Raw genomic sequence first — 24,600 nt, 5'->3', positions numbered from 1 at the left:
AGCCTACACATCGTAGCAGCACCAGCAGCAGCAGCACCAGCGGCAGCTGCCGGCCTTTCGAACACGACGCGATCACAGTAGCCGTAGACCGAGGAGACGGAAAGACGACGACGACCGACGTGGACCTAGGAGGCCTTGCTTGTGACCAGACCAGCGCGTTGTGCACGTGCTCCTAGAGCGGAAGAGCTAAGTCTAAGGCGGCGTTTGCGTCAAGTGGTGACTACGTTGTGCGTTTACTGTGCCGGATTGTGTTTGCTTGTGTGTGTACGTGTGTGTGCTAGTAAGTTTTTGGTGTGACTAAGTCGAATCGGTTCTTACCACTTACTGGTTTGTGCTGTGCTGTTTCGATGCTGGATCTGGATCTCCCAATGAATGATGATTGCACGCGTCCATATCGCGCGGTCTGGTGATGTCGTTCATCGTCAAGTGTGTGGCTAAATACGAGTTTGAATCGGTTCCGGTCTTCTTCAACCACTACTGCTACTGCTACTGTTCCTTCTGCTACTGCTACTACTCCTCCTGTTCCTGCTGCTGCTGCTGCAGCAACTCCCGAGCTCATTCCACGTGACCGCGGACGTGACATCGCATCGCCTTATCGCAGGATTATCTTTTTGATACGTCGTACTGGAATTTTAATGGTTTACATGGTAAGTGTCTGCAGTTGGGGGGGGTCCACAGGGAAGGTGTGCAAACCGTTCTAAATCACACAATCGCCGGTCCCGCTTAGTAGGACAAGGGTCTTTGAGATTGCGCGGCGGCCGTACCGCGAACCAGCGCGATCTATCTCGATCGGTTCGGTTTGGTTCGGTTCGTAACGTACGGTCAAGGTGCTTTGGTAGCCCCGGGGTGAAAGGATACCAGCAGCAGCAGTGTGCGCGCGGCCCACGGGACACGGCCAAGGCTTCTCTCGGTCTCCTTAGAGAAGGACCCTACCCCCGCTTGTACCTCTCTCTCTCTATCTGTTCCTCGTGGACCTCGTGGACGACAAATGAAATCTCGGCAGCAGCAGCAGCAGCAGCTGCTGCACGGCGACCTGACAGCGCAAGTACCGTCGTCGTCGTCGTCGTCGTCGTGTATCCTTCGCTTCCATACGCGGTGATCGTGCCCCCCGGGTTCTAGGGCAGCCCATTAGTGCCGTACCACCACCACCACTGGCACTGCTTCCTCCTTCAACCTTCCTTCTTCGTTCTGTTGGTGAGACAATAAAATACGGCTGTCATTATTAGGTAGCGTTTATCGATGAAATAAAGCGGGACCGAACCATTCCGTAATTGACAATTGCCGGCTCTCATTAGCCGTCGTGGCGTGCTGGGGGGCTGGCTTGCTGGCTGCTGCTGCCATATGTAGTGGCGTGTGCTTTGGGCACCACCGCGGACCGCGGACGCGCGGGGATTTGATCTTGAAATATGCATATCAATAATTGAAATGAAATGAACGTGTCAGTGCCATTATGATGGTTGATAAAGAACGAATGTACGAATGCTGGTCGCGGTCCACCCCACCACGGACCCTATTGGCGCAAGGATACGCGTTTCTGACGGGTGGACGGCCGACTGCGGCCATAAATCGACAACAATGAAGGTGGAAAGGGATTGCGATCAGGTAGCTCCAGATTGTGTCTAGGCCCCCGGAGAGGGGGGGATCATGATCTGGTGGGCATGCCTAGGCCAGGGCACCATGTGCAGGGGTGCAGTTCTAAAGCAGTTTCCCTTTTACCCTTTCACCAATCATGTTGTTGTTACTCTCGGAGTAACGCTGCTGGCTGGCGTAATTTGAGGTTGTTCTTCGTCAGCATTCGATGTCCGCACCGCGTTGCACCGGGAGAGAACATAAATTGCATATCATTCACCCGGGGGTGGCCCGGGTAAGACCGGACTACCTGCTCCTTACTATGGTGGTTGTTGCTATGTAAGCGGCACTGTGCGTACTTTCAACGTACTAGCTACACCTCGGTACTTTGTATCGCTTTCTGTCGTATATTTGCTATCCTTCCTCACGCCAGGAAGGACAATAATTTATTAAACTAACTAATGTAGATCGTTTTTTATGCGAAGCTGTTGAGAGCTCCGCGCGTGTGGCGTGTTATTCAAATTTTCTCCTCGAAAAACCTCTCCCTCCCCGGGGAGTAGCTATTGTCTCAGGAGATTGTTGCTGCCGGCCGTCTGGTTGCTAATGCGCCGCCATAATGGCGTGTGTGTAACACATAAGGCGGAGGTGATACGAGCACGAGAGCTAGAGAGCGATCTATTCGCCTTTCCTCCTCGCTAGGGGACATTACAAATTCGACCTACGACGACCGATCGGACGCCTTTTGCTTCCCACAGACTCGAACAAGGGGCCAGTCCAAGACGTCATCCCATCAAGAAGCGGACCTCATCTCCTCCAGTCTCCCGGCTCGAGGTCCCCAGGAGGTCTCCAGTTGCTGATTGAGGAGGAAAAGGGGGAGAAGTAGTAGGAGGAGAAGTGCTCGTTCGGTTCGATTGAGCGCGGCGGCGTCTCGGGCGTAACGCGAACGACACGTTTTCGCATTAATTACGTTAGAAGATGAATGTCGTGATTAGATTTCGACTTCTTCGGCTTCGGTTTTCGACTTATTCGCTCCTTCGCCACGGAAGTTCGGCTCGGTAGAAGGAGCAGACAAGGCCAATGAAGCATATTTCAAAACTTTCTCGGCTTCACGGGCGTGAGTTCGTGAGCTTTCGTTTCAGCAACGCGCGAGCGTGCGCGTGAGTGTGTGTTGCCATGACAACCTTCCGGACACTTTGCCTTTTTGACTAAATCCAAGCCAATCGCTGGCAATCAACAGCAGCAGCGGCAGCAGTAGCGGCAGCAACAGAAGGTTGCAGCGGATAATCGAAGTCAACAAATGCCGCGATGCCGCGGATACACGGAGGGCGGAGATTATACACTTAACCTTCGCCTTAGTTCGGGCGCCTGTGTCCGGACCCGCGCTCGCGATCTAACGACTGCCCGCTGTGCCATTACTGTTGCAGCTTATTAGCCCGACTGTCCTGACACCGGCATAAGCACATTGGCGTGCCGGGGTGAGTTGGACTAAATGGTTCCGGACAGTCTACTGCTGCTGCTGCTGCTGCTGCTTCAACCTGTCAGCTTGACGGTTGAAGAGAATGCGAGACACAGAGCACAGTGTACCGCTGGGCCCCCTACGTCCAGTCGATCAGGCTCCAGTCGTTCCCAGAAAACGGATTTTGTAGCTCTAGAACCTTCTTCTGGAAACCCGGGGCCACGAGACCTTGGCGCACGATATGGAGGTCCAATGGTTGGTTGATAATGGAGTACGAGTACCACCATTTGGCCTTCCTCGTTTCGTGGATGGTTTTTGCCTCCTGTCTTTATCGCCTTTACGTTCCTCCTCCGAAAAAAAAAAATGGCGATGATTGCTGCCAAGCTAAGCCTTCCGACAGTTGGCCGTCTCTAGTTGCGCTGACGGACGAGGCTGGATCTCCTCCCACAGTGACTAGAGACGCACAGCGGCGATCACTTTTGGTCCGTGATGGTGCTGCTGGTGCCGCAAAATTGTTTCCCGCGTGTAAGTGACCATTAAAAATGACCTTTACTTGCGTCTGGTAGTGGCCGACGACAACGACAACGACAACGACGACCACGACGAGGTCGCCGTTGTCAGCGAAAAGAGACAACCCAACCCAACGAGTGTTTGAGGATGCGGCAAATGCAGTTCGTTGTCGCTAAAACATGGCGTTTCAAATGGAGACGAGAAGCGAAGAGGTAAAAAGGAGAACCTCATTTGCTAAGCAAAAAGAAGCATAAGAAGCACTATTCATTTTAAGGTGACTCTAGGTGGCGCTCTCCTCCGGAGCAACTGCTTGGAACCAAAGATCCAAAGGGCATACCTTGCAGATCGGAAAGTTCATTTCTTCGCTTTCCGATTCGAATTTCGTTCGTATCCTGGTCCCGGTTAACAATGGCGCCACTCCTTCGCGTGGATTTGCGAGGACTGTGAATGTTCGATGGGAATCATTCTTCATCTCACATCCACCAGTCGGCTAGCGATAGACATCTTCCAGCGAAATTCGCGATCAATCTCGTGCGACCAAACGCGACACTATGTTGCACCTAAAGTCCAGAGTTCCTCGATGATCCCAGCATCACAGTAGCCTCCACCAACGGACAGATGGCACATTATTCATCGCTCACTCCCGGGTGCGCTTTCGTGGCGCGACCTGTACGGTAGCACCGCGCACGTCGAACGAGATGCCTCGGTCCCTCTCGGTCCGTTCCCGGGGGTTTTCTTATCCCCTCTCTCTCTCTCTGTCTCTGTCTCTCTGTGCTAATGTGGCTGCACTGTTTTGTGTCCTAAACGCCGCAATCCGTCAGCTCCGTTAGTTATGCACAAAATATGTATATTCGTCCCGTGCATCGAAGCACGGGCCCGGATCGCAGCAGGCTCGCGCGCCAGGTATGAATATTCATACCGCGATGTCGCTTATCCATGCGCCGGCGTCGGTCGATCGGTCGGTCGGTCGTTCGTTGTTCGATGCAAAATTTATGCTGGCTGCTTCTCCGATCGATCCTAGGAGAGAATTCGGTTTTGCGCGCGTTTAGGAGGTTTGGGGAATCGGCACACTGTTGGCCAATCGTAGGAAGGTTCCATCGGCATGGGATTTCCATCCCATCTCCGTGTGTGTGTGTAAGCTGCCTGGTATCGAGCAGAAGCAGAAGATTCTTCTTTTTTTCCCCCCACTTTTCGTTTGCAGTTGTGCAAAGCATTTATCAAACGATCATGTTTGGCCTTTCTTTATGCGACTGCATGCTGCTGCTGCTGCTGCTCTTCGTTGTTTGTTTGCTTATCGCGGCATTATTGGGCAGGATTTATGAGGTATTCGGAACCGTTGGCTAATTGTGTAAAATATGAGGTGAGAAAGGAGTGAGATGAGATTTATCGGTTTGTAAGCATTGGGGCAACCCGTGTGTCAACACTTGTTTACACACTCTCTCTCTCTGTCGTTCGCTGCCTTCTCATGTCTCTTCTCTTTGGAATTGATGGAGTTTAATCGGAATAATTCCCCGAATCGAACCCGGTCAGTGTCGAGCAGCATAAGTGTGTCACTAAGCCAGTAACGGTGCAAGCGACGAAAAAGAAGAGCTCACCGCCATCTCACACACGCATACACACACACACTCGCTCCAGATGAAGATGCCACGAAGCAAAGGCACGCGAAGAGTAGCTAAAAGTTATTAATCGTGTGTTGTGAACTGATGGTGCCACTGATGGTGGTTTGGATTGCAGTGCGGAGAGGAACCATCTACACTTGTATAGTAGGGGGATGATGATAGGATGATGATGGTTTTCTGCTCCCGCTACCTGACCACCGCAGCGGGCCTGAGATCAGACCTTTGGGGTCGCGGGGCGATGGCGCAAGGTACGTGTGACATTTTCTGTACCCCTTAAAGCCTCCAAAGCAGAGCTGCAGACGGAGAGCGAGCCCCCAACTCCAAACCACCCCTTTGGCTTCCTGTCGGCATCGACGCATGTCGCCTGATGAAGTCTCAAAACTCATTACCACCCCAAAAACGACGCTGATGACCGTTGCTGGCGCCTGTAGGGAAGGTGGTGCCCAGTGCCCAGTGCCCAGTGGCCACACGATCGTACGCAGCAGCTGATCCGCCTCCAAAAACGGAAACCACGCCACACCACGCTAGCAAACCGAGCAATATATCTTCACGATCGCGATCGAACGCGTTCGAGGAGGCCAGAGCAACTCCCAGGGCCTGGCTGGCGAACTAGGCTGGCTCCCATCATAAGGGTAACAGTTTCCCATGGGAGAGCTAGACCGCAATGCCCGGGGACCGGGCCGGGCCAGGGGCCGGGTAGAAGGCGAAGAAACTGAGGAAAGCTTAACTCGTTTTTAATAAGCTCAAGATTTATGTAACCTAATGTAATTTTTGGGAAACCCCGACACACCGGCACACACACAGACACAGGCATCGAGTCGTGGTAGTCGAGGTCGAGGAGGATCGTCGTGCAGAGCAGAGGGCGACCGACGCGACCATCTATTGATTGATTAACAGCCCGGCGATACGGAAGGGAGTGGATCGCCCCCCTATCGCTGCTCGCTCGAGAGAACAAGCGACGAACGGGACGAACGGGAGGAAAGAGAGAGGAAACAAAACGGCACGAAACGATCGTGCGGGGCGTGGGATCGCGAAGATCGCGAGCGCCAGCCTTCACGACCTCCGAAAGGCATGACTCCAAGACGAAGATCGAGGAAACCTTGAGTCACCATCGACGATGACGACGGCGGCGACGACGACGGGGAGTCGACCTATAGTCTGCGCTTAGTCGCCACTCGAAGACGCTTTGGGGCAATCGGTTTTTGGGTTGGGACTGAGCAGGGCTGGGTGTGTTCTTTTGGGCCATCACCATCATCATCATCAGCAGCAGCAGCAGCAGCAGCACGAAGATGATCTTTCTCAACACGACATGACATGGATACGGCCAACGAGAATGGGAGGGGAATCGATACCACTCCGTCAGTGGGGCGGTGGGGAAGGTGGGAACCCAACCAAAAAGGAGGATTTTGAGGAACATAATCTCACCCCCAAAGCGAAGAGTCCGAATCCACAAAAGTACGAATGTGTAGAGGGATCATATCGTAGATAAATGTTTCATTCACGAGCTCTGAAGCGGACCGAAAGAGAGAGAGAGAGAGAGAGAGAGAGAGAGAGAGAGAGAGAGAGACAGAAAGAGAGATGCGTATCTTAACGAACCGAACGAACCTTCACCGAGCTCTGAGTAGGCTGGGAAACATGATACTGGGATATCGGTGGCGAAACGAATCGGAAACTGCGCCACGAAGAAGCTCGCAACAACTCGATTTCGATGACAGCAACAAGCACCATTTATTGATGGCCGCGGCCATTGACAGATTGGTTTCAGACCCCCGCTTCCCAACCCTCAAGCGGGTCGCAGGAGTGGTTGGAGCGAATAAACGGCTCAATTAACCTTCCATAATTTGGCCACGGTGTTGTGGTACAGGCCCAGGTGCAGGCCTGGGGTGCGGAACGGAAAACGATGCTAATGGTCGCCGATTGATCGTCCATGTTTCTTCTTCTTCCCTTGAAGATCTGTCACCTTCTGCCGAGGATGATAGCTGACGGGATGCGAATGGTCGCGAAGTCGTAGCCCAAGCTGTATTCTAATTACCTTCCCGCGAAACAGTTTCTGTTTCGCGAGGTCAGAACAGCCGAAAGTGCGCTTTAATGTGATCCTTGGACTCTGGAAGGTGGTAATGAAGTGGCTAAGCGAAGCTCGTAAAATCGGAGTGTGGCCTCCATGCGCCTCACCCACCTCCTCTCAGCGAACCAACGGAAGTCTACGGTCTAGGTGTAGGTGTCGGAGCGTTAATAAAGAGTGTTTCCGTTTTTTTTGCGCTCGCTTTGACAGCAATCCGGTCCGAGTGCCAGCAGAACGGCTAGTGTCTGGTTGATTGAAAGGGGGCTGTTAATGTAACACGATTAACCAGTTCTTTAGCCTGATGTCTGATAACGCACTCACACGCACGGGTCCCAGTGAGCCTTCTACTCTGTACTGGAGCTTTCTTGATTCCGGTTTTTTGTTTTGTTTTATTAATTAACTTTATCGCAACACCTTAAACGTAACTAAATCGTTGTTGTACCAATTAAGCCGGCGGGCCAATTCCTTCAACACACACACACACGCACACACCATTCGACGTTTAAATTCTCTTCAACACAATCTCTGAACCGCTCAAGTGGAACCACTAAATTCCACTAAATAAAGCCATTAAACATACTTCATCGCACACCCGGTGCGCAGAGATTAATTCATTTGGTTTAAGAAAACAAATGCTTCGTTTAGTGGTGGTGGGGCGGTGCGCCGTCTCCGGATGAGCATTAACTCGGGTCGAGCAACATCAGACGTAGGTGGCTGCCACACCTTAACCGCGGGGTGTAACCGAGGCGTGATGAACCGTGCGAAAGTAAAAGTGTTCCGTGGCGCGGCCTTTTGGAAATATCAACCACCACCGCAAATGCCATTCACCGGCGGATGCACACCGCCACCGTCGTGAAGATTATCGTGTCTTTGCAACAGTAGAACACACCCTGTCGCGGCGTTGTGGGGCGGCGCGTCAACGTCAACGGTACGACAATATCAACCCCCCAGGCGTTGTGGTGGTTTCCTACAAGCCGGAATTTCTGAATAATTCATAAGAGTAAGTCATTAAATTTAAATCCATCTCTTCAAGCCAGCAAACCGTAAAGGCGGGGTGTATCAAGACGAAAGAAGTAGCAAGAAGGAAGAGAAGGGGGTAGTAGTAAGAGCCATTACGACACTTTAACGGGGCCCGTAATGAGTCGTTCTTCGGTGGCAGTGTGGCGGTGACGGTGTGCAAGGTGAGACGATTTAATTTACGCCAGCTTCTTGCACCCCGAAGCCCAACGTCAACCACACCTGGTGGCCGCCGCTGCTGGGGTGGGGCGGCCAAACGGCCGTACGCATTAAATTCTTGCCATATTTTTTATTTTGCTCTTACGCCGCAAGGTTTTCGGATGGTTTCCGGACGGATCGCAGTAGGCCCCTCCGGACCTGACGACTATGGTTAACGAAACGTGGCTTAACAGCGGTCACACAGCAGCCGTACAGGTGGCTGCATGTCCACGACACACCGGTGCGGTGGTCCACCTTCCTTATACGAGTGTGTGCGCGAGGCCAGCGTACGCACATTTAATGACCGATGGCCACAAGAAGGAATGGACGGTTATAATTTTATTAATGAGAGAGATAGCCCGAAAGGGGCAGAAAGAGAAAGAGAGAGAGAGAGAGAGAGAGAGAGTGACGAGCGAGAGATCGAGCCCCTAACGGAGTAGGCATGTGTGACACTGCTTCAGCTTCTGCTGCTGCTGCTGTTGGTGGTGCGGGTCCAGCACGCGCTGCTCGATGGCACACTCACAGATAAGACGGTGTGGCGTAGAAAGAAAAAAAAAACGCGACAGAATGGCATCGCAAACGATCCGGCTAACACTTTTACGACACTTGATGACAGGTATTATGACAGGTTCATCATAAAGATATCAATAATAATTATGCCGGCTCCGGCCATCCCCGGTACGGCCACGGCCGTAAAGCCGTCATCGTGTGTCAAGTGGAGAGGAACGAGGCACTGAACCAACGACCAAACGCCAAAGACATCGCTGCTTCGAGTATTATTGTGGTTCGCATAGAGTTTGGGATCCCTTTTGACAGATGACAAATTTGGCTTCGAAATGGATCGCCCAGTGTGTGCCACCAGGCGACGTATCGTTGTAGCTATTCTGCACTACAGTTGATGTGTGTGTATGTGCAGCTTGGCTTGATCATGGCGGCACACGATGAAGGGAATAAAGGGTTTCTGTCTTCTCCAGGCTCCAGTGTCTCTAAATTGACTGTCGGCCGATTAAAGACCGCCGCCGCCTTAAGGTGGACCGCCGGCCGTATCGTGCGCGATACGATTAAAGTGGCCGCCGGACGCGTAAGTGCTGACAGGAGAAAAGGTGCAGCAGGTTACCTGGCCAGGATGCGATGAAGGAAGCCGCAGTAGCCGCAACTCGTCGTCGCCGCGTAGAATCAATAGACAGTCTCCGGCCCACTCAAGGAGCAACGCGATCGCTAGCAATGGCTGGCCCGTGCCCACACTTTCATCGCTGATAACGCAGCCTCCGCCTCCGATTACGGAGGCCACCGCGTCCGTTTCGTTCGCGCTTTAGATATTACGCCTGCGTCCGAGGCGCACCATATTAACAACCGATTAAGTTATAGCCAATTTAGGATCGCAATATCGTGCCCAGAGACAAGTGCTGCTGGTGCGGCGGTTGCAAGCAACTGCCACCGCAACAACTCCTTAGTCCGCAACTCGTGGAATGTGGCCGACCGGGGAGGGCCGCTACTCCTCCTGCACCCGCGTGTTGGAATCCCAAAAATGGATCAGACGTCCCAGTAGGCTGCGGCTAGCGAAGGCGTTCCATAACCTCAAACGGCTCTTCCTGCTATGGGGCTCTGCCTTGAGCAGAAATCGATCACCACAAACGGGGGGAGATAGCCGCTCTGCCGGGGTGGCCACGACTACGGCGCAAAGTGGTTACGCCTTTTCGGTGCACGGGACGGACGGACACGCACGCACAGCGACGTGCCAGCCAACAATCGCGATCGATTGTAATCTGCCGCGCGCGCGAGGGAACGAGCCAAGCCAAGGAATTAAAACACCCTTTGGTTGATTAATGTAATTTGATTTTATTTAATTAATAATAGTTTCATCGTACCGCTGCCGAGGGCTGCTGCGGCTATCTGTTCTCCTGCATCATCATCATCATCATCATCAGCACCAACACCACAACCAACCAACGGCAGCCATTTTCGCGCATTAGCCGTGGTCGCGGAGGAGTGGAGTAGAAGATCCCTTATCTCGTTTGGGCTCGTTGGTTGGCGTTGGCCACCTCCAACCCCCGCCCCTAACGCGCGCCTTCAACGGGCTTTCTTCTACTGCTTCAAAGGTGCGCCACCTTAAACCACAATCACCCGCGAGGCCACCGGTCCTATTGCGGGCCGGTAGCCCGGTACCGTCGTCGGTGCCGATGGCGAGTGCGACGAAGAAAGGAATCACCAAAGGCGGCCTTTGGCTGGCCACCGTCGTGTCGTGTGGTTCTCGTGGTCAACCGTGGCTCGTGGTCGGTTGGTTGGCTCGCGGTGCGCGTTATTAAATCGCATAAGTGATTGATTCGGCTTTTATGGTTTCACCTCCCTTTGGAGGCAACATGGGAGGAGGGCACGAGTACCTTGTGGCCCCTGGTGGCCCCTGGTGCGTCCGATCTACGCGCCCGCCCGATGGTGGCGAAAACATATTTTTCTCGCCAAAAACGCCCAACGCGCGACAACCGGCGACAACGATGGTTGATGATGGAGGGGGGAAACGGAGAGACTAAGCGCTGCAGACATTTGTGGTTAGCGAACCGAGAGTGATTTGGTAATTGAAGTGGATTTAAACTAACTGAAAGAATTTCCCTCCCCTCGGGGTTCGGTTCGGTGGCCCTTTTGTCACTGTTTGGCGGTTGATTTGTGGGTTTGGGTGCGTAATTCGGATTGAGGTTCGTACGTAATATGAATATGATTGAGCTACCTCTGGTAATAATAGTAAAAGGGAATTGTTGGATTCTTCTTTTTGGTTTGTTTAGTACAATTAGGCAAATCAAATAATTTGTCTTGTGAAACCGCATTTCTGTAGAAACCAAAAATATGTATATGAAAATGTAGGTTTGTATATAGTAGATGTAGGAGGGACTAGTTATATTTTCAGTTGGTAAAAATGAGTTACTTGTGGATATTTATTGAAGAGATATAGAAGTAATATGATTATCAAGTTAACAAAGCCTTTGACATTTTCATGTCACTAAATATGTATTAACACCGTCACAAATACAACTGAAACATTTATCTATGAAGTTATGCCACCTGTCACCTGTTCCTATTCAAATTAATGCTCGAGCGAAGTTATTGGATTTTTTGAATAAACATTGTTTTAATGTTTAAAAACGCTTTGAAGCAGCGAAGATCTTTGAATGTCTTCTTTATAAACACCTAATAATAATTCTCAAGATGTAGAATATTACATACCAGATAATATCATTGCTATCCAGCAAAGAACTTGTATCCAGAGAATTGAAATGAGAGTTTGGAAGAGGAAAGAGCTACTTTGATACCAATAAGTTTATGAAATGTTCAGAAAATACTCGATTCAGATTTATTTGTATTGCAATATGCTGCATTAATAACATGTCCCGAGCAATCAAACAAGTGCAATGTGGCAATGTGTTAACTCATTGACATTGGGTCCTGTAGCTTTAGAACGCAACCTGAGAGTCCGCCATCGTTTCGCGACATTTTGCATTTTACGAAATGGAAATCGTAAAAGAAAAACTTCCCAAACTGAATGGCGCATACGAACCGTACCCGCCGCTAGATATGGTCTTAATAAAACATAAATGTAATGCCCATTGGCCAACCAGACTCACTCACTGTACCCACCACACGCCACTTCCACGCCACGACCGACCGAGAGTGAAACAATATTTGCTCCCAAACGAAAGTGAGAGGGAAAGGTTGGCCACTGGCCAGCCGACCAAGAACCGGGCATGCCGGCCGCCTGGCACTCCCAAACCGACGTCAATGGGAGCACGTGCTGGGTGAGTCATTAGCCCGCGAACGTGCAACGCCAAACACCTCCCCATTCAAAAGGGATAGGAAGGGGGAAGGGTGGGGTATAAATTCTCAAACCACGAAAGACACGAATGTCGAGTGCCACTCGTGGTCTTGGAAGCGGCCTGGCGTGGAGTGGCGCGCGCGGTGGCCACAAGAAAAAAGCCTTAAGACGTGCCGCTAAGCCGTCGTCGTCGTCGACCGTCGACCACGAGATGGGTGCGCCCCTCGGCCCGGCCCGGCCTGGACTGGTGAAAACTGGGCCCGCTTGGGGGCCGCACCACACCCGTTGGACATACGGCGGCGACATACTCCCTGATCCTGATCCGGTCTGCCTTGCGCGATGCCACAATGGTCACCGTTTTACGTGCCTTTGGTGCCAAGCCGCAACGGTGCTGCTGCCGAGGCTGCGGCCGCCAGGTTCGGTTCAGGCCACGGCCATTGGCTTGCCGCGGAGCCGCGATTGTTCATAAATGCAACTCATGAATTATTATGCTCCTGCATGCGGTGGCATTAGCAGCAGCAGCAGCAGCGGCAGCAGCAGTCGAAGCGGCCACCGGACCGGAGGGGAATTAAATCTTGGCATCATGCTTTTCCGTCTCGCGCTTCACCGCCGGTCGTAAATCCGCCCGACGCGACGTGATACACATATTTCGTTTTGCACAAATGACCACAGCAGCAGCAGCACGACCAAAGAGAGAGAGATAAGACTGGTACAAGGAGGCCACAAAAAAAACAACAAAACAGCAAACGTAACGACCACGGATTGAGTGTCCGAAAGTGATACGGATTTAGGCGTCTGGCGTTGTTTTGCGTTGTTGGAGACAAAAAAAAGCGTGTACCCGAGGATGTGTTCGAAACAAGTCGGAAGTACAATCATCGGACACTAAACGCCGCCCTCGTGGGTTAATTATTCATCTTTTGCTTTGCATTTTCCTTATGCAAATAGTACCACGAGAGCGGAGCAGCAGCAGCAATTGTCATCTGGATTTGAGGTCCTTTCACCGAGCACCGTTCGCTCGTTGCCAGCAGGAAAGGGAGGAAGGAAGGCAGAGAAAGGTCTGACATTTATATCCAGATCCAGGAACGGTCGATCCACCGTTAATGGTTTGAAATGTTTTATATTTTCGGCTGCTCCACATTTCGTTTGCCTTTTGAGCATTAAGCATGGAGCGTGGAGCATAAAGTCGTCGCCATGATTTGTGCGAATCCGAAGGGCTTAACTCCCGGCAGCATCGTCGTCGTGTCGTGCGGTTTTCGAGGCGCGATACGAGGCCGCCTTTTGGTCGCCATCTTTCTTTAATCTCTCGTCTCCTGTGCCGCGTGTGCGACAGGGTAACGGTTGAGCAGTTGAGGGACTCTCGGTCACTGAAGCGCTGTAATGTGCAGCGCCCATAATGACGTAATCCCATCGCGAAAACAATCGAAAGTGGAATGAGCACAACACGGCGGCAAGGGAGGGTGTGTGTGCTTCGAGTAGTGACCGACCCTGGTGCGTCAGCGTGGCCAAGAATTTCGATTCCGATTCCTTCCCATCAACACCTAGAACCCTGTACCGTGTATATCGATGACAGGCGGCCGACCCCTTGGCCAAAATAGGAAGTAGCCAGCACCGCCGGGGGCGAACGTGGCGTGGCGTTTAATCGTTTGCATAATCCTTTGGTCCGAACCGGATTGACAACTAGCAGTGGCAGTGGCAGTGGTGGCGCCATCGATGACCCGATTCTGCTCCGGGTAGCGGTCCATGTTCCGAAAGGCGCCTCATTCATCATTCGATTCCGGCCGCGAGCCGCGATACAATTAGGCACGAAGCATAAATAAAAGATCTATGCTATAAGCCTTGTTCGCTGTTGTTGTCGCGACGACGACGACAACAACCGCGGTGACAACAGGGGAAGCGGGTCATCTGGTGGGGCTCGTACTCTCGAACAATAAACGTAAGTGATGGCCATCGGCCGCTCGCCGCTATTTCACACCTCGTACAAAACGTGAAAATGTGCTGAAATGAATGATTCAACAAGTTGCCCACTGACCACGGCCCACTACCAGTGGCAGGGTGGCAGGAAAGGGGAGTGGTAGTAGGTGCGGTCCGAACTGCTTCGATCTGGTCGGAACCGCACCGGCGTGGCCGGCCTGGTGGTGGTCAGCTAGAACGGTAACGGACGGAAAGCCGTTTTCTCGAATCTCGCGCGCTCGATCTCAGCAACCCAACAACCTCCTTCCATCGATCAAATATTGTCGACTACCGACTGCTCGCCGGGCAGGGTAGCAGGGCATGCCAGACGGGTGGGGGCTTGTGCCAGGCAATGTGCACGCGCCACCGTCGTCGCCGACGCGCGGCTCGCGTAAAGGTTAATCGCGTATTGCACGCGATCTTATCTCGGGGTAGAAGGGAACGGGGTGCGCGGCACCCAGGGTTGGTGGTTATGAGAGGGCGCCCGCTGCGTACTGTCAACCGCGAACACTTTCGATGACGGTTCTGATCTAGTTCTGTCGCTGTTATGGTTCGATCGCCGATCGACTGGACCCGGGTTGGTTGTCCTTTTCATTCAGCTTCAGCTTTCGATTCGATTTACGCGAGAGGCGAGCGAATTCCGAGATCGGTTTGGGTTGTTCGAGGGGCACTCACTGTTTTTTTTTTATGTTGGGTTGCAGTGCAGTGGTAATTGTTTCTTTTATTGTTCGTTTTAATATAAAACCCCAATTAGCAATCATTATTACGAGCGAATAGATGGATTTAATTGTGTGGCGTATTCAATAACAAACTAATACACTGCAATAATGGAGATCCCTGCGAAGTGTGTGGCGGTAATGAGTAGGTGATATTGATGTTTTAATCACACATTCTTCGAAGGTGGTTTTAGTTCAGTTAGCAGCTTCGTACAGCTAATGGGCTGTGGAAGACTGAGGTTCGAATTCTGGTGGAGTTTTGAATGCAGATATTTTAAGGAAAAAAAGGACTACATTTCAGAACGAAAAAAAGTAAGCAAGCTTAGCTAAGCAATACAAACAAAACGAATTAAAAGTCCGATTTACCGATACTACTAATAATAATTCGCAAATGGTTTGCAAGATAAAAAGCTCTTGATGTTTAAGTGTTGTTTCCAATGTATTGTGTATTGTTAGTTAGTCTACATACTGTGTAGTGTTGAAAATCACAGAGCACAAAACACACGTGTAGACAACTTTAGGGGCACAAGAAGAATAAAAATATTTATTCATTACGTATTTACTGCAGTGTTGCTTAGATTGTTGCTATACTGTTCAACATGTAGCACAATTTATGCTCTAAAATTTATACACATATGCCTTTTTCTATGTTATGCAAAAAAACCTTTTATATGTCACAGAATCAAAACTTTAATTCAAATTAACTTAGAACCTAGCTTCCGCAATCGGCACCACCAACACCACCACCACCGAGTGGTCAACCAAGTGAGAGACTCCCAAACCAGCACTTCGTAACCGTCTCGTCAGCACCCGCTCGTCGGTCCAGGCCAGCGGCAAAACGGGTCCTTCCACCACCGCCGTCGCCGCCACTCCCACTGCCGCCCCGACACTCTATGACAGCACTGATTTGCGTGTCAAACGAATTCATCTAGCCCCGGCGCGGTTCGTCGCGTCCCCTTCCACCACACCACGACCACGGGGCCAATACAGCTCAACCAGTGGCCACTGCTGAGGCGGCAATGGTGGCGCGATGGAAGCGATCAATTATGTGCGCCGTTGGAGAGCGAATGGCGGAAAACGGGGACTAAATAGGGGGGTTCGTCGCCGTCGTCGTCGTCGTCGTGGTGTCACGCGTACTGTGCCCCATAAACCGAAAGGGTGTGTGTGTGTGTAAGAAGAAGGAGCCGTGGCTGGTAGGTGCGGCCACACCGAAAAGGAACCGAAGCGGCTTAGCTTAGCGGCCGCGTTGCCTTGGCGACCTCGAGCGGCTCGCTAGCCGCCACAGCCCCCTTTTGGAACCAGCCATCCCCATTGATTGATCGCCGTTTTTCTCCCATTAGCGATGAATATCAATCGGCCACAAGGGATCACGGCTCGCGCGGATCGGGAAATGGTTAGAAGCATGATTTATGGTCATCGTGCAACGGCCCAGCCCCGAGATTTGTGCGTGCGAGTGTGTTTTTTTTTTCAGAGGGGGCCCTCTACTGCCCAGAATGATTGAAGGTGGCCAGAATGGTGGCCTGGAATCCTGGTGAACTAGAAACAACATAAATAATGTGTAGCATATACGCTCGCGCTCATGTTCTCCAAACCTTTTTGCTGAGGTATCCCACGTCGTTGATATCCGCCTTTCCCGGCTCTGTAATCACACAGGAGTGGTCACCTCGAGTCGATTAGTCGTTCCGTGTGCCGGACTGGAGGTTATCTCGAAATTTGCACCAACAACACGCGACGCGCTCGATCGCGCAGTTGATGAGCGTGCAAGCTCTCTGACGTTCAAGCAACACTGGCTGGCTGGCCAGGCCAGGCCAAGCCCATCGTCAAGCCACGACAATGTTGCACCGCGCACTGCGTGGTAAAATATGGCGATCACCGGTATTATGGTAATTTGAGCAAAGATTAAAACAATAAATTTAAACCAACAAACGGCGTTCATTAGCGCGCGTTGCACTTGCGCTGTTAAATGGAGTAGCTGGTAGCACAGAGAGAGAGAGAGACCTTAGAGTGGACACACCTGAAAAGCATAATGGCGACGCGATGGTGGGGCGTTCAGAACGCCCCACCGTTTGGCCACAGACACGGTCCCGATTAGACACGAGCAGCACTTGTTGAAAGTGATTTGTACGACGGTTCCAAGGCGCAGGCTACAGACCAAACCGAGCCCCTGACTGACCAACAATGCGCGCGCTAGACGGGTCCGGGGTTTCAGTTCTTAATACCGGGGTCTATGCATCGTTCTCTCTCCCTCCCACTCTATTTCTTGCGCTCTCTGTTGGTTCCCTCTTGACCGTGAACTTCCTGAAAGCACGCCAGCGGGGTGGCTATAGAAGGCACGAAGTAGAGCAGCTGGACTGAGGTTTGGTTCCAGTTGGTTCCAGTCGGTGCTGAGACCCCTGGCACTATGTAAATGGACGCTGCCCGGTCCCAAAGCACCTTCAGAGTGCCGTTCGCTGCAGCACACCGTTAAGCTGCACTTATCACCACCCCCTCCCTTCCAACCACCCCCTCTGCGGTGCTCGAGGAGTGTGTACTTGAGCTTGGAGTGTGTTTTGGTTTTCGGCGGCGGCGGCGGCGGCGGCGGCGAGGAGGAGGCTAGGAGGCACTCTCTTGGTCGGTCCCCAGGTGCAGGAACTTCTGTGTACCACTGGCGTGCCCGCACTCGACCTCCAAAAGGCACCACGAGAAGGTGGGTCTAGCGGGTGCGCACACACACACAAACACACACACACACACACACACGGACAGACAGTGGCCTGGGTAACCTGTGCAACCTCGAAGCCGTTTGGCAGTGCGCACTTTGAAGTCAATTACTCTCAGCTGTCAATACCACGAACAGCGAGTCCGAGGTCGCGGCCCGCGGCCGACTCGGAAGCACTCCGAAGCACCGGTCGCCTTGTCCAAGGGACCAGCAGCCTCCACTCCACTCCTCTCCCCCAACTCCTACCAGGGCAGACAGGGTGCACGGTGCTTTCGCAGCCCAGAACCCCTTTCACTCTCGGGGCTCTGGTTTGCGTCGAGAGGCGCCGAGCACTCTAGAGGGCGCGGTCTCTCTGGCGCAGATCGGCAGGGCAGCTCCGACCACCGGACAGGCCCGACATGGCTGGCTGGCTGGCTGGTGATCGTGGCAAAGGCCAAACCGATTTCAGCGGCAACGGCGACGGCGGTTCGGTTTCGTGATTAGAACCGAGCGAAGGTTCACACGCCCTACATATAAGGGTTTCGCGCCGTTCGCCATGGCAACGGGCACGGCTCTAGGCCGGCCGGAAGGTCTAAGCAGGCTTAAGACTAGGCGGTGTGCTGTTTGTGTTGTTTCCTTGCCGTCCAGAGTCGGCCGCCCGGCCGTTATCCGGCATGATCTATCTTGCGTGTACTAAGGACCGAGGACTTTGACTTGAAAAACAGCTACAAGCGAAGGTGGTAGGGTACCTCGGGTGCCATTAGCACCACCGCCATCGACGGGGGTACAAGATAACATATCCGGCCGCGGTATCTTAAGGAGCTGCTGCTGGAGGGTGATTAATCTAAAATGCTCATATTTTGTTGGTCAGATTGACACCTTTTAAAGGCAGTTTAACATCGGTTTGGCGATGAGATTAGGTAGCAAACGACGAGGTAACGAGGGCCACGCTGTGAAAGCTATTTACGCTCTGTGTGTCCTGGGGGCGTGAATGGAGCGGCATATTCACTTGTTGGTGTCGTTCGGGGCAGGACGTACAGCAAGTGCGCAAATCTACCGGAATAGTGTACGCGATCTGACCTGGTTGACTTTTAAACGTTTCTTATCGAGTTGTTCTCCTTGTCCTGTTGTCAGTTTGTAGATGAAATTTGTTAAATTATTTGCTGTTTACTATTTAGATGCTTAGATCCTTAACTTTGAAACTTCTTTGCTTCATGTTTCACTTATTAATCACTTATCACTTGCTGTTATTACTTAGTTTCACTATTTGCCGTTGTTTAACAAGTGTTTAATACAGTTTCTTGCACTAATCTGTTGCTTTCAGATACATTAACTTTCTCTATTTGCAATTCCATTGTTTCGTATCATATTTTGCTATTAAAAACACTATCAAATTGACATTTGAACAGAGCTTTTATTTTCGTTGCACTTTACGACGACTAATCATTTAACAATGTTTAGAACTAAAGCTCTTTGTTATTTTAAAATGCCACCCAATTCCTGTTGGTTACCGGCATTAATTTGCAAATTGTTTCAAATTCAATAAACATTAATGACTTAACTCATCGCTTGCCATTGCTCCAACACTACACTTAATGGTTGCAACAGCTAGCTGCTCTCTGTGCAGCACCGAAGATTTGAATTTACCTTCACAGTTTGAATCCAATAGTTGTACTGTACAACTTGTGTGTTGTGGCAATCAGCTACCAGGCGCGGTGTTGGTCCAGCTCGATGCGCCAACCCTGCCATGAGCGCGATGACGAGTAGCAGCACACCAATCGAATGAACAATTTAAAAACCAACCCACCATCAGCACCATTCCATTCCGTCGTTCGCACGATCGTACGAGGGGTGGACACAAGCTACTACCACGACTGCGCTCGCGCGCGATTCGCCAACGGGCTTTACGGTTCATTATGGTGCGTCTAAACATTCAATCGAACGGCTGATCATCGATCATCGTCCAGTGGTGCTGCTGGTGCTGCTGGTGGCCGGTGGCCGGTGCGCTGCTTCTCACCGGAGTCCGACAATGGCTAATGGTCATCTCATCCGTCCCGTGAAGATGGTCACCAGCGCGCATCGAATCGATTCCCGGAAAGCTCGGTGGGGTGTAAGGTGTCGTGCAGAAAGTAGTGGTGATGGTGGTGGCCCGCGGTGGCTAATCGAAATCCGATTTTCACATTACCACATCGCACTTCTGTTGGTCCGTTGGTTGGAGCCCTAGCTGAAGGCTGGACGGCGCTTCAGGAGCTGCTACAGCAATACCTGACTCTGTATGTTGCGCTGAGCTGCAAATTGAAATAAAAAAAAAGGGAAGAAGCAGTAGAAGAAGACGAAAAAGATGCAAAAGAAGGAAGTGTAAGAGCATGGGGAATAAAAAGAAGGCGAGTTAATTAGCTTCGGCACGCAAATTTACTGTTCCATTGACGCGCTAAAGACGCATTTTATACGCGAGTTGCCTTGCCAGCGGAGGACGCAGCGAGGCGGTACCCGCGTCCAGTGATTTGCGCGTTTTGCTCAAACGCGGGATGTTTTATGTCGATTGTCGATGGTGCGCCACGATCCACGAGCACCTTGAAACGGAACGGAACGGTGGGAACCGCCTGCCTGCCTGCCAATCGGAGGGAGCCAGCAAAGAGCAAACACTTCGAAGCAGAGCGTCCGCTTGAGAGCGCGTCGGTTGCTCCCAGCCCCCGAAAAACTACAATCGCCGGCGTCATGCTAATGATCGGATTTCGGATTGAGCTCGGTGGCCAAGGGGTGTGCGTCCAGGTCACGTAGTGATGGTGGTGGATGGCGTACCGTACCAGACACGCCGTTTGTGCCGAAGCGAGGTCTGTAAATAAGATGTAATCGTATTTTTGGGAATCTGTTGCAAATCAATTGCCCGCCCCATTCGCTCGCATCACACAGCTTCAGAAGGGAGGTTGTTGTTGTTCGCTTCAACGCCGAACCAACAAGAGCCGAAAGACGGACGTGCAGACTACGGCGGAGTTTTACGATCAGGTGAATTGATTTGCTGACTCCTGAGGAAACAGGTAGATACGAGTGGATTGGCGCCTGGTGGTGTTTGGTGTCCGGCATGGACGGGACCGACCGGCACAAGTGATAAATGATGAGCCTGCACTTGTGGCTAATGTTGCGCATAATGCAGCGCACGTTACATGATTGATGGGAGTGCAGGGGGACGGATCTTGAAGCGCTCAATCCTTACTCAAGGGAGCTAATCGTATTTAGAAATGTAAATAGAAGTTGATGTTTTGCAAATTTGGTTAGTCGACTTGTAGCTAGGTGTGAGATTAGGTATTAAAACTTCACTGACGTCGAATATGTACTTATTTAAAAGACTCTATTACAAGAGTTTGGTCTTATCTGGTGGAGAAGACTGCTGTACTCGTGTCGATAAAATTCAGTTTAGTCAAAGGTTGAGCTAAAGGAATTAAATACCAATGTCGACTGAAACTAAAACTGCAACTGGAATAAAAAAAATGAATCCAATATCCAACAAGTTTCATCGAGTCATGGCACTTGTCTGTTTCCCGTATTCATAACGTCTTGCTCTGCACTTCTTGCAGCCTTATTCAGCTTATCACTGCTCAGTTTTATCGATACGAGTACAACAGACTTGTCCAACAGAAAAGACTCTTGCAATAGCGTTCTATTCCTTAAAAATCTATGGCTCGAAAAATTGGCTTACTGAGATAACTATGGAAACGTCGGCGCCTACACGGATTAGTTAACGACTACAAGACACAAGCTATCCTCAGAAGAATTCAATATCAATACCACCAGATTATTGATGAATTTCCAAGACTTATGGTTAATTGCAATATTGTTGAAGAGTTTCTCCAAACAATAGGAAGCAATGATCACAGATGTCAGAATAGATTAGAAGACAAATACTCTCCAAGGATTATTTGGAGAGTAGAAAAAGAAACTGTTATTCCCGTCTACCAACTACTTCGAGGTTGAAGCCTACGCACTATCCTCTGCTACATTTAGTGCAAACCCACTACAAAACCAGTCCATCCGTCGTCGGGATCGGGCTTGGGCCGGCTGTCTAACGGTCAACCCTCTCGAGCATAGCGACTGGAACGACGGTCCGAGAATGAGGAAAGGCCCTCCATTCCGGGCGCGTTGAGGTTGCATTTAAATTGTAAATTGATTTGTACTTACTTCGTACTTGTTGCCCGGGCAGGATTGCCAAGCGTTCCTGTCCTTCCAAGCCAAGCCCAAGAAGCCTGTAGCGTGACCACGGCGTACCCACCAGCCAACGCTCTATCCGAACGCTCTATTCGCGATAGCCGGGCGCGCGTGCGACCTTAGGCGAGGCGGGACGACGGTTGACCGGTTTTAATTAGCCGCACGTTATTCGAAGTCGCGTTCGCTGTCACGCGGGATCGACACCAGCAAACCGACCAGCCGACCACTAGCACCACCATTAGCACCGTCGATCACACGCCCGGCGACTCCGCAACATCGCGAACAAGTTTTGCAAATTTTGTTAAACTGCCACAGGCTCACAGGCCAGTCGGTCTTCGAGCGTCCAGTTCCTCTCCGGACTGCTGCTGCTGCTGCTGCTGCTGCTGCTGATAAGAAGAATCCTAGGAAGGCGGCAGACGCCAGCTTTTCGGTGCGATTGTGAAATGGACTCACACGCGGGGCTAACGTCGATAAATTAATTTAAATGACGGAGACGGAGACGAACGCTGGACCTCATCTTCACCGAAGATCGGGGCAGAGATGCGTGCCGCGGCTTCGCCTGTTGCCTATGACCTTTCTTTCACTTTTTTATGCTGCTGCTGTTGTGTGCTGTTGGTCGGTGCTGTTGCTGATACGCGACGAACGTAGCGCGACCGTTGCCTTTCGAAAAAGAAGCTCAAATTCACGCCACAAACCCCACTGGTCCTCAAATAGACGGGCGCGTCCGGGGGTTTTCTTGGTACGCTGGAGGTATGTTTCGCTAAATTAAATATAATTAATGTCGCGACGCCAGCGCACCGTTACCTGGACCACTGTCCAGAGCGCACGCGCGCACAGAACATGTAAAGCGAATGCTGATGCATCCCCGTAATCAGCATCCGATTTTGCATGCATGCAAATCCGCCGGTACTTTTATCAAAAAAAAACAAAACCATTCCCGTCATCTGTCGCTCGATCTGCTTAAAGTGATAAGCAGAAGCATACCTCATGCGCTCCAAAAAGTGCTGCACCGCGGTGACCCTATCAACGCGAGCATAAATTCTTCCTCTAACGATCCTCCTTCGTTATCCCTTCTTAAAAGGCTCTCGGCAGATTGGCGTACTTGGCGGAACCGTGGGAGTTGATCGGTTTTGCTAATTAGTCGGGGGAGTATGGGTAATCGGGGCGTTAATCCACCGATCGTTCGGTCGGTCGGTCGAACGATATTTCATACCAATCCCAGCCTCTCGTCCATTCGAATGCAAACTCCCTGGGTGGCCGGAATTTGCCGGGGCGCGATTTTTACCTTTCCAATTTTCGGCTCGCTCGCTCGCTCGCCCCGTGTGGTCCTTCCATTCCAGTGATGCCAAGGGAAGTGCACCCTGATCCGGAGGAAGATGCTAATGTGCACGCGCACGCACGCACGCACGCACCAGTGAAAGTATTCTGCATCGAAGTGCATCGCGAGAATGCCGATCTCGGAGTACCGTAATGTCATCCTCGTGTCATCCACATCCACCCATCGGCGAGGTGAAAGGTGGATGCTTAATGGTGGATCGAGTACTTTTCGGCCACAAGATGCGCCGCCACTCCACTAAACGGATCATCGCGGCGTGGTTTTAATGATTTTTTATTGTTTCTGCCAGTCCGAGCTCGGGTGTCAGTCATTTTGTGATCCGCAAAGAACGTAAGTGGCTGGCGAACGCCGCATAAATCAGAATGCACGTCGGTGAAGATCGCGATGAGCATGGGCATCAGAGAATTGGACCCTCTTAAGATGTTGTTTTACACGTAGATGATGTTCGTAATGATATTGAAACTTTCATATCGCCACGAAACGTTCATACATTTAAAAATATTGACGTGTACAGAGACACTTGTCATAGCGAAACGAAAAGTGTGAATTAAAATACACAAAAGAGACATTATTTCCTCAAAGTAACTCAAAAAACTCAGATCACTGTACTGCAGTGTAGTACTCGCACCCTATACAAATAAAAACAAACGCTTGCGTTCAACCTATCAAACGTACCAAAAATAATTGTTTTTTACGTTATCGCAACGAAAATTTTCTGCGTCTGTAGAAACAACCTTACAAATGATATGGAGTTGAAAGGGGTGCCAAGCATTCCAGGAAGCGCACTCAAGGAAATGAATTACTTTGCGCCTCACAACTCAAACTTACCTACTGCACTCACGCGATACATTCGTACCGATAATGGACCGAAGCCCGGCGATCGATCTTTGTTCCACCAACACCAACTGGACCCCGGAAAAGGGATGAAAATCGTTATGAAAACCCCCTTCAATGCTTCATCGCTCTCTCGGTTGTCTTACGAATTGTTTGTCGCCGGCGCGAAGGACAAAACCGGACAAACAATCCGCTCGAACAATCTCGCGCTATCTAATTGCGATCGTCGGTGGGAGGGGACACGGAAGACGCGAGCGAGGCATGCAAACGAACGGCAGCGACACCGCCGCGGAATCCAATCAGCCAGCCCGGCCAGCCAGTGTGTTAAGGTGGATTGATAGATCAGGAGCATGCCCGGAGCATTGAAGGATTTGACAATTTCGGTTTCCGTGGCCACCAAACGGACGGACGGACGGACCGACGGTCTCGAGGATTGATTGAGCTCGGCACAGGGTGGCTCCTTCCTGCATCAGGCCCACTATGTGTGTGTGTGTGTGCATGTGTGTGCATGATATCGATTCGCTAGGCCTCTAATCTACTGTACGATAATCGATTACAACGAAAACGAATTGACACACAGACACACACACTCGCAGACGGCTGATTGCTATTGTGTCCCTGGCAGGCGCACGGTAAACGGGGGAAGACCCC

General features: G+C 51.3%; 1 protein-coding gene across 1 annotated transcript in view; it reads left to right on the top strand.

The window, feature by feature from the left end:
- Positions 1-246: 246 nt before the first annotated feature.
- LOC125953888 (dendritic arbor reduction protein 1) overlaps positions 247-24,600 on the top strand; it is a 129,965-nt gene continuing 105,611 nt past the window's right edge. The window contains exon 1 of the mRNA XM_049683711.1: positions 247-647. Coding sequence (XP_049539668.1) covers positions 636-647 — 12 coding nt within the window. The 5' untranslated portion in view covers positions 247-635. The remainder of the gene's footprint in view (positions 648-24,600) is intronic.

The sequence above is a fragment of the Anopheles darlingi genome, chromosome 3 (assembly GCF_943734745.1).
Source record: "Anopheles darlingi chromosome 3, idAnoDarlMG_H_01, whole genome shotgun sequence".
Taxonomy (NCBI): domain Eukaryota; kingdom Metazoa; phylum Arthropoda; class Insecta; order Diptera; family Culicidae; genus Anopheles; species Anopheles darlingi.
Note: the sequence above shows the minus strand (reverse complement) of the source record. Positions and strands in the feature narration are given on the sequence as shown.